Source organism: Vulpes lagopus, chromosome 2 (assembly GCF_018345385.1).
Source record: "Vulpes lagopus strain Blue_001 chromosome 2, ASM1834538v1, whole genome shotgun sequence".
Taxonomy (NCBI): domain Eukaryota; kingdom Metazoa; phylum Chordata; class Mammalia; order Carnivora; family Canidae; genus Vulpes; species Vulpes lagopus.
In genome coordinates, this window is record NC_054825.1 from 25,537,913 (window position 1) to 25,548,249 (window position 10,337).

The following is a 10,337-nucleotide window of genomic DNA, read 5'->3' on the forward strand; positions in this document are numbered from 1 at the left end:
AGGCCAGTGGAGTCGATGGCAGTCTGGAGTGTGCATGCCAGGCCTAAACAGGACAACCACTACTCAGCTCTATGTGACTAAACATGAGGGAATGCAAGTTTGTGCTGTCAGCACTCTCAAATTTTTACAAGATGCCAGAAATCACATTTTTCTGGGAAATTTTTTCTAATGTTGGCACAAAGTTAAATAATTATTTTTCTATGTATCATATAAGACAAAATACTTCTGCAGGCTGAATCTGAATCTTTTCCTTAGGAATCATTTGGCTTTTTTTTTTTCTTTTTTATAACATATATCCAAGTTATAATCTAAAAATGTAAACAACATTAAAAGACCACTTCACTTCTCCAAGAGAATTTCCATAACTATGAAATGGAAGAGTAGAAGTAGAAAGGTTTAAAGTTATTGCTGGTTCTAACCTATGAATCTACTAAAACACAAGTTTCATGAAGACACAAGCACAATGAGGGACTCAGCAGCTAAAAGAAAAACAACACATGATCCCAGGCACTGGTTAATAATTGAAGGCAATAATGCTCAGTTCTGAGCACTAACTGAAAAATCTCCACAGAGGTGTGCACACAAACATACGTGCATACATACAAAAAGAATCAAGGAAAAAAAGAGAAGAACATATATAAACTTAAGTGACCCAGGTAGTTTGTTTAGAACAAAAATCAAACTGTAACAAACCTCAACACTAAGGACTTCAAACTTATCTCTTACAGACTTGCTGCTTTCTCTCTTCTCGATTTTCAACTTTTTTGTTTTTGCTGGCCCTTTCTGGCTCTTTTTCCTTTTGGTGGATTCCTCTTCAGTAGAAATCTACAAAGGGGGGAATAAAAGATCCAAAAGAATAAAGAGAAACAATTCCGTGCTTTCTCTCCAATTTCAGGGCACCTGTCACCTTGCCTTGTTACTCCTATACTGTACCTCACTCCCAGTATTCCTGTTAATTCCTGTTCCAATCCCATTCTGTCACCAATATTCCCTTTGCCCAAGGTGGGAGCCTTCTTCATATTCTCAAAAGCCTCTTCTCTCCTATGTTCTTCCTCCTTTGCCTGGGATGAACACTGAGATCCCCACTATGAGAAGCAATTTGGAAGAGTTTGTAAAAATGGGATGGTGGAGACACGGAGACCTGAGTTAAACTCCCAACTCTGCCATAACAAGCTATACGGTTTCAGTTAAAAAGGTAACCTCTCTCAGCCTCAGTTTCTCATCATGGAATGATGTTCTCTACTCCACTGTAGTTGGAGAGATCACATAAAATACACATAAGGTCATAAATCAAATGATAGTTCCCTGCCCTCTAGCATTTAGAGCAATACCTACTCTAGGTCAAGATGGTGAATTTCAATGCAAATTCTAAATTATTGTATTATTATATTATTAATATACCCGGCAAGGATCCCATTTAAAAATCAACCACAAGTGCTTTTTCTCCTTTATTTTTAATTAATTGAAATATATTTAACACTCAATGTTACATTAGTTTCAGGTACACAGCATAGTGATTTGATGACCCTACATATTATCATATTATCCTATGATCCCACAAGGGTAGCCAACAACTATCACCATACAATTCTATTATAATACCACTGAGTGTAGTCCCCATGTTGTACCATTCAGGACTTACTCTACAACTTTTCTCTCCATCTTTAACCAACATGGCACAAAGTTCTTGCAGCAGTGCTGCAAGCTCAAGTACTAAATGCCTTGCTTCAAAAAATACAGCTTCATGATGGTACAGACTCTCTAACAAGTTCAACTTACAAAAGTAGACTTCAAAAAGAAACAAATACAGAAAGTACCATTCTCAAGGTTCATTCTTCACAAGGATACTAGAAAGTGTAAAATGAGTCTTACAAGCATATTACTTACATCAAATAAATTGTCTTGTTCAACTGACTGCTGGAAAGCTTTCTCTAATTTGTGGGTCTTTCTCGTACCCCCTCGGGGGAAGCTTTCTTCCATGGCTGCCGTATTTGAGTCACCTAAAAACAATGTAAAGAGTATCAATGTGCTATAGCCTTGGTGTGAAATTTCCTAAAGGTTGTGATCAGCGGGCAAGAGATAAAACCTTCTAGCGCCAATGTGCTAGGTAATATTCAGGACTAAGAAATCAGGCTTGATGCTAGACCTCAAATAACCCAAATTTCATCTTTCCAAAGATCCCTGCTTCAAAACCACAAATCCATACATTTTCCTCCAGGAAAAGAAATTATAGATCCAACATAGTAAATATCACATTATAGCCACAGTTAAGTCAGAGATACACAAGTTAATATATAACTCCCTATCTTCAAAGAATATGCACAATTTTGGGGGGCCTGGGTGTTTCAGTCAAGTAAACATCTGAATCCTGATCTCAGGGTCGTGAGCTCAAGCCCTACATTGGGCTCCTCACCAGACATGGAGCCTCCTTTAAAAAAAAAAAAAAATTTAAAAGAACATGCACAATTTTAAGAAAATAAAACAATTATGAAAATAATTTAAAATACCAATCGGCGCACCTGGCTAGCTAGGTCAGAAGAGCATGCAGCCCTTGATCTCAGGGTCATAAGTTCAAGCCCCACATTGGGTGTAGAAATTACTAAAAATAAATAATAGATAAAACACAAATCAAATTATAGACAAAGAAATATGAAATGATGTGGCTTCAGTAAAGAAGGCAAGCTTCTTAAAGACATCTTTGAGCTGTTAAAAGATGGAAAAGAGGGACGCCTGGGTGGCTCAGTGGTTGAGCGTCTGCTTTTGGTTCAGGGCGTGATCCCAGGATCCTGGGATCAAGTCCCTCATCAGGCTCCCTGCAGGGAGCCAGCTTCTCCCTCAGCCTATGTCTCTGCCTCTCTCTCTGTGTGTGTCTCTCATGAATAAATAAGTAAAATCTTAAAAAAAAAAAAAAGGAAATGATTTTGACAGGCGAAAAAGGAAAAAGAGAAGGAATGTGAAAAATGTGAGACTAGGCATAGAAACAGTTAAAGCCAAATACTTCCATAATCACCAGTAATTTCTCAAAAAACTGCACAAGAAGTTGCTGTTTCCTTTCTTTGATGAATTGTTTAGACCACAGGGGGAATAAAGCATAATAATCAATTTAATAATCTTAAATCGGAGAAGACAGGTGGGCTTTTTTGTGAAAGATTTCAAGCTACATTATGAGTAGTCTGATGTTTACTTTGACAAGTCAGAGCCCTAAGTAGGGGAAGAAACAGAACAGCAACCAAGAAAAATATACTGCAGGCTACAGACAGGAAGAGAAACAGGGCTGAAGGAAAGTGAACTGAGTAGAAGTCAACTGCAGTGCAGCAAAGAGAAACCATACGAAAGAGGACAGGTCTAAACGATAGTTTTGAGAGACACTTGGAATAAGGATCTAGAAAGGCTTTCGACTACAGTGGAGGTGAAGACCCAGTGGAAGCCTTGGATTTGGCATCAACAAGAGGTGGGTGCACGCTTCGGAGAAACAGGAAAGAGCAGAGAAGTCTAGTTTGCAGGGAATTTGACCCTAAATGTCAGTTCAGACAAGGAGAAACTGAAGTTTCAAAAAGGCGATCCAGAGACAGAGAAGAAACATAAGGAACTTCCCAAGGATAGAGCCTGATACTACAGAGGTCAGCATCTGAGCCGGTCCGAGATGGCCGAGCCACTCACGCAGCAGCGGAGGTGCGTGGCAGGGACCCAGAGGACCTAGCCCTGGAACAGACCTGGAAGCCACGAGCTCTCCTTCCTTCTCGCCCCTTTTCTCACTCACCAGCCCCGTGACACCAGCACTTCTACTTCAGAGCCCGTATAGCATTAGAGTCTCACACGAGGAGAGCACATCCGCGGGACAACCCCGCTATTCCGGAAGCGTGGGCGGGCCCATCACCCTACTTCCGCTACCACGCTGAGTCCTACTGGTCGGGGGGAGGGTGGGGGGCGGGAAATTTAGGGACAGGAAGCGGAAGGGCGGGACTTCGAGCCGTAGCCAATCGACGCTGAAGGCTGAATAGGCTCTGGCCCGTTGAACGCGTGCGGGGGAGGCGGCTTCTTCCGGCCGGCCGCAGGTTAGCTGCGTACGTTGAAGGACACAACCAGTGGAATTGCTACCTTTTGCGAGGTGGGTGTGTGGACGGGATCCCCGGCGCAGGCTTCGTGCCTCCGCTTGAAGGGGTGGCACAAAACTCCGACCGTTCCTGATGCAGGAACGCCGCTAGGTCTTTGCTTTGGGGAGCGAGAACAGCGGAGAATTGGGGAAAGGAATTAGAGGTAACGAGGGAGCCAGGGCGCGAGGGTCGGACTGGGAATCCAAGCGGCGAGGAGGATAGGAGGTCCTAGAGGCTCCCATAGTTCCCAAAGGCCCTTGGATCCTTTTACGATGAGGAAAAATGAGGCCCGTTGCGAAGGGACTCCCCCCAAGGTCACCTAGCGATGTAATAATGAAACTCGGGCTTCTGGCCAGATTAACCTGTCTTCCTTGGTATGCCCATAGTCCGTTTCCACTGTGCTGTGCCTAGGGAGCTGGCCTGCGAGGCCTCCTTTAGCTGCGCTGCAGCCTTTGTCAAAGCGGGAATGTGTGCGGCCCGGCGCCCGCAGTCGGCCAGGCCGGCGGTCCGCGGGTTAGAGTCCAGGCTGTCGGATCGCAGCGGGAAGGCCTTTTCCCTCTAAGGGGCAGCCAGAACAGGGAGCTGAATACCCCCCTTGAAGTGCAAAAGGCTGCTTACGGTACCGAGTGGTTCTCGACTTCTACCTCGTGATCTCACCGCTCCAGCTAGGTGGGTGTCCAGTCAGGGAAATGCAGTTGGTCCCTTTGGGCCTTCTCCGAAATGCCCGTTTCACAGGTGAAGAAAGACGTGGAAGGCGTCATTCCTGTTTACTCGCGGTAGGCCCGTTAATTGGAAACGAGAGTGAGACCCCATGCTTCGACTTCTCCACGGGCTACCATTTAGCAGTTAGCGCATTTATTAGTCTTAGGTAATTTGTTCCTTTTTATGTCTTTCTAAACTTTGTATGGTTCAAAAAGGAGTAAGGTCTCAGTTCGAGTCACTCCACAGAGGGTGCTCTAGCCCCAAGGGTTCGAGATCTTTGTCCAAAATGTAACGTGCAGCTCGCGAAAGGGGGCAAGCCCCAGTGCTTGTAGGCTTTTATCCCATTGTTTATTTCACCGGCAACATTTTACTCCCGACCCGTGCCTCCATCTCACCTTCACAAGAGTCTTCAAGACCCAGACTAAATCTCCGTTCCTATGCCATGCCCTTCCCTGCAGTCAGAATTAGTCCTCTGTGGAATATCAAAGCCTTCCTATCATATTGTGTAGAGAGAAATTTAGGGCGCTTTAAAATTTTTTCACTTGGACACCACGCCCTCCTAAAAATTTTTGTTACACACAAGGGAGTGGGGTTATCATTTAAATAATAACGGCAAAGTTAAGCTCCTGTTTTGTGTAGGGTTTCTCCTAGAAACCTACTTAATACCAAAAGAATCCAAAAGTGTATCATGAAGATGAATGGAGGGGAAACTATGCCTTTAGTAAGTCTAGTAAAATGAAACCATTAACATAAAAGCTACATTAAAAAGATTTATTTTAATGGAGATTTCCCTTCTTGGTCTGGAAAGGCCAAGTCCCCTGAGGAGACTTAAGGAAGTTTGGATTTCCTTCATTGTTCCAAGAACCTTATTGAAACTTCAGGATTAAGGTCATTTGTCCAAATTTTCATTGCCAATTCTGTGCACGAGAACGCCTCTGAAGGCCTTTGAATGGTAAACAGGGGAGTGCCAGTTTCCATAGCAACGACTTCCTCACAGATCTTTCCCTCTTCCTTTTCATCAAGAGCCAGCTGAGTCACAGCCACTGCCTACCAATCTCGACCGGACCTCGACCGGCTCGTCTATGTTGCCAATCGACTCGGCGTGGCGTCGGTCGTGGTAGATAGGCGGTCATACATACGAATTTTCAAGTGTTCTGGTGACCTTTGAATGTGCTTTTGTTATTTTTTATTTTAACAAATATATGCCTGTGTAATATATAGGTACTTATAACTCCTCTTAAAAGTTTGTTGCATATTTTTCCAGAGTTTTTCTATTACTGCTGTATCTTTTAAACTTTAGTTTACATAAGAAATGCCTAGAGGGCATATTAAAGCAGATTACTCCTGGGCCCCAGAGTTTCTGAATAGGCCTGAGGTCAGGCCTGAGAATTTGCATTTCCAACAAGTTTCCAGTGATGTTGTTGCTGCTGGTCTAGGAACCAGACTTTGAGAACCATTTATGTACTATGTAGTATAGTGTCCAGAAATTTTTTTTTTCAGTTAAACATACACAGGGACATCTTCCCATGTCCATGCATAAATATCTATGCACATTGTAGTTCCTCAAATGAAAACTTATCAGTGTCTTGTATGTAGATTAACTTTTCATTTTTTCCCGTTTATTTTCATAAACAATATTTCAGTCATCCTTCTTGACCCATAGAACATGTTTCCAATTTGCAGTATTTCTTTAAGGGTAAATTCCTGGAGAACAAATGAACCAGCTACCTAAAAGGGTATATTAATTTTATAATTTGATAGGTATTGCAAAATTGCACCTTAGGAAAAGTACCAGTTTACACTCAAGCAACAGGAAATGCTTTATTTTCTCATTCTTACTATTTATTATCTTTCCTAATCTGATAGTTAAATATCGGCCTCATTTACATTTCTTAGATCACTTTTGTGTTTTCCCATTGAGTTTTTGGCCTTTATATTTTCCCTTTCCTGAGGTAACTAAAATACTGGTCCATGTTTTCTTCCAGGACTCCTCGGCTTTACTATTTATATTTAGATCTTTTACCTATTTTGGTGTAAGAAGTGGGGATTCCAGCTTTCCTGATACCTCCAATAGATAGTATGTATCCTAGGGGTGGGAGTTAGATGCTGAGAGCACCGTAGCCTAGGTAGTGAGTATCCTGTTTATAACTAGTTGACAGACTTTGATAATGGCATTTTGGTAGGATCTCCATCTTTAAGAACTTGAACCAGCATTTTCTTATAAATTCTTTAAACCGTGGAAATATATATATATTTTTTAAAGATTTTATTTATTCATGGGAGACACAGAGAGAGAGAGAGGCAGAGACACAGGCAGAGAAAGAAGCAGGCTCCATGCAGGGAGCCCAATGTAGGACACGATCCTGGGACTCAGGCAGATGCTCAACTGCTGAGCCACTGAGGTGTCCCACTTCCAGTTCTTATACTCTGATGTACATCCCTTTTGTTAAAATAATGTTAAATTTTTAAAAATGGTAGTATCAGTTCCATTTAGTAAATGATCCCTTCTCTTCCCATTCCTAAAATTATAAGAGAAATTGTGAGGGTGCCTGAGTGGCTCAGTGGTTGAGCGTCTGTCTGCTTTTGGCTCGGGTTGTGATCGAGTCCCGCATCGGGCTCCTTGTGGGGAGCCTGCTTCTCTCTCATGAATAAATAAATAAAATCTTTAAGTTGGAGGAAAAGAAAAATTGTGAAAGGGGTTGCAAGTTGAGCTGTTTATTTGGTGGTTCCCCTTCTTAGAAACCTTGAAATGTATCAGAAGCTCCAACTTTCAGCTACTCCTCTTAAAAGGAGTATGCATGATTGAGTCCATGCACAATGTAACATGATGTAGTGAGAACCAAAAACAGTATCAAGCAATATTGGGTTAAAGGGTGGGCCTAGAGATTACTGTGTTCTCTTCAGTGCTAAATGATTTGATGTATATTTTGGAATGTTATACAATAGCAACCGAGGTCAAGTCTTCCTTCTGAAAGTTTCTCTTATCCATAAGTTTTTCTTTCTTTTTTTTTTAATTTTTTTTTTACTTATGATGGTCACAGAGAGAGAGAGGCAGAGGGAGAAGCAGGCTCCATGCACCGGGAGCCCGATGTGGGATTTGATCCCGGGTCTCCAGGATCGCGCCCTGGGCCAAAGGCAGGTGCCAAACCGCTGCGCCACCCAGGGATCCCTCAATAAGTTTTTCACCATCTTTGCTACTTGTTTTGGGCAAGACATAAGAACTCGTAATATTTATAATGCAATGACTTTAACTTAAAAAAAGAAAAACAAAAAAACAAGGGGTGCTTGGCTGGCTCAGTTGGTGGAGCATGTGACTCTTGATCTCCGGGTTTTGAGTTCAAGCCCCATGTTGGATACAGAGATTACCGAAAAAAATAAAATCTTTAAAACAACAACAAAATGAAACTTAATTTTCTTTTAAATTGCATCCAAACCAATTTATTATTGCTTTTTTTTTTTTTTAAAGATTGAAATCATGGCAGGTCCAGAAACTGATGCCCAATTCCATTTCACTGGTATCAAAAAATATTTCAACTCTTATACTCTCACAGGTAGAATGAATGTAAGTATTAACAATACCTTTAAGCAGTTATGATTTAGTATAATATAGGTGGCAATAGCTCTTGTTTACTTTCTCCTTTCTTTTTCAGTGTGTATTGGCCACATACGGAGGCATTGCTTTGATGATTTTATACTTCAAATTAAGGTCTAAAAAAACACCAGCTGTGAAAGCAACATAAATGGTAAGGAATTGACATTTAAAAGTTGGTAACTGGGCAGCCTGGGTGGCTCAGTGGTTTAGCACCGCCTTCAGCCCAGGGTCTGATCCTGGAGACCCGGGATCGACTCCCACGTTGGGCTCCCTGCATGGAGCCTGCTTCTCCCTCTGCCTGTGTTTCTGCCTCTGTCTCTTGTGAATAAATGGATAAAATATTTTTTAAAAAATTTTATTCATAAAAGAATAAATAGAAGTTGGTAACTTAGCCATTATGTTGGTAGGGTTTTTTTTCCCTTACTATAAAAGTAAATTGTTGTCCTTGTGCAGTTACATACAAGAGGAAAATATTGTTCATATCTCAGTACCTTGACAATTTTTGTTAATATTTTGGTTTTTTTTTTTTTTTTTTTTTGGCTTTTTTTTTTATATATTTTTAATTTGGTTTTCAGTGGCTAGGAGTCCTGTCTGTAATACTGTCTTATAACAAATGTCTTTCTCTAGTAGTTGAATGTATGAGTGTATATGGATATTTGATGTATATCTGTTCCCTATTAGAATTTTTTAAATATGAAATATTGCATTGAACGCTTTTGAGCTTGGGTTAAAGGGTGGGCTTAGAGACTACTATGTTCTTTTCCATGCTATAGTGTTGCCTATTTGATTGTTTTAAGCTTAAGGACTTTTCCCCAAGGGTTATGGGGTGCCCAGCTTTGTAAGAGGGTGTCTCCTGCCCTAGCCAATGTTGAATCAGTTTCTGATTTTTGCTTATTTGATGAGTGAAAATGTGTCTTTTTGATGAAGTAATACATTTTTTCATTTGTTTACTGTTTGAGTTTTTCTTAACAATCCCTTAATATATTTTTCTTATTTAACAATTGAGTCTTTTTCTTTGTGAAGACCTTATTTCTCTTACATAAGTCCTTAACGTAATAATTATTAAAACCAATTTTTTAAATACATTGTAAATATATCTTATTTTTTTGCTAGCTTCAATTTTCTATATAATCAATTTTATATTTTCCTTAAATTTTTATAGATTTCATTTTCTTCTTATGGCACACCACAGCCTCCATTTGCCCATCCTTGAATGAATAATTGTTTTGGTAGTAGATGATATGGAGAAAACCCCAAACCCAGATCTTTATCTTCCTTAGTTCTCCACAGAAAATTTTTCCTTTGCTCTTAAAAGCTTTTCCAATCTCAAAACTATTGACTAAGACTACCTACCCCAGAATGCAGTGGCCCATGACTCATTCCTGAGAAACGGAGTTTTTGCCCAGTTTCCATATTAGGTACCTCCCAACTTTGGGAGGGTGGTTGTATCCCCATTATAAAAATGGAGAAATTTTATCTCTGATATGTTTACTACTTTTTAAAATGTTACTTTGTATACTAGACTTTTCCAATAGCATGCATTCAGGATCATACTGAGTTGTTGGCAGCTCTTTTGTTAAAGGTGAAGTGTAAGGTTAAATTGTAGTAAGCTGAAAGATACCTGCATTTTGGAGTGGTTACTGAATGAGAATCTGATGAATTTGCATTCAGTTTCAGGGGGTTCATGGATAGTCCTCTACTAGTAATTACTGAATATCTTAGAGTTGAACACAATTGTGTCTGAACTATTTTTGCTTTGTTTATAGGACTTTAACTTGGACCTCATCTGTTAAGTTCCCATGCTTGGAAAAGCTAATGTAAACTCATCATGTGATACTCAATTTGTACAATAAATTATGAACCTGGAAAAGCTGGTTGTCTTTATTTACAAGATATCAAAAATATAAAAACTGTACAAAATGCAACGAAGGCAAAAAACTGGCAGTGAC

The 10,337-nt window shown here is 40.4% G+C and overlaps 2 protein-coding genes across 3 annotated transcripts in view; one reads left to right on the forward strand and one right to left on the reverse strand.

Moving 5' to 3' along the window:
* Window positions 1-3,877, reverse strand: part of PDCD11 (programmed cell death 11) — a 44,650-nt gene extending 40,773 nt beyond the window's left edge. Inside the window, exons 1-3 of the mRNA XM_041745090.1 lie at window positions 3,761-3,877; window positions 1,888-2,000; window positions 694-825 (exon numbers count right to left, since the gene is read on the reverse strand). Coding sequence (XP_041601024.1) covers window positions 694-825; window positions 1,888-1,980 — 225 coding nt within the window. The 5' untranslated portion in view covers window positions 1,981-2,000; window positions 3,761-3,877. The remainder of the gene's footprint in view (window positions 1-693; window positions 826-1,887; window positions 2,001-3,760) is intronic.
* Window positions 3,878-3,969: 92 nt separating this feature from the next.
* On the forward strand, window positions 3,970-10,258 carry ATP5MK (ATP synthase membrane subunit k). 2 transcript variants are annotated; one of them, XM_041744363.1, is made up of 4 exons: window positions 3,970-4,108; window positions 8,263-8,358; window positions 8,447-8,539; window positions 10,155-10,258. In XM_041744363.1, exons 2-3 carry the CDS (start codon window positions 8,272-8,274, stop codon window positions 8,534-8,536), a joined length of 177 nt encoding a protein of 58 aa, XP_041600297.1. In that variant the 5' UTR covers window positions 3,970-4,108; window positions 8,263-8,271; the 3' UTR covers window positions 8,537-8,539; window positions 10,155-10,258. The 2 variants fall into 2 exon arrangements, with proteins under 2 accessions (XP_041600297.1, XP_041600298.1); XM_041744364.1 differs by lacking the exon at window positions 3,970-4,108 and adding an exon at window positions 4,148-4,257.
* Window positions 10,259-10,337: the final 79 nt, after the last annotated feature.

Bases quoted from the DNA above. Each gene is read 5' to 3' on its own strand.
- ATP5MK (XM_041744363.1), top strand. From the start codon at position 8,272: ATGGCAGGTCCAGAAACTGATGCCCAATTCCATTTCACTGGTATCAAA. The intron at 8,359-8,446 runs GTAAGTATTAAC...TTTCTTTTTCAG, and splicing joins CTCTCACAGGTAGAATGAAT to TGTGTATTGGCCACATACGG.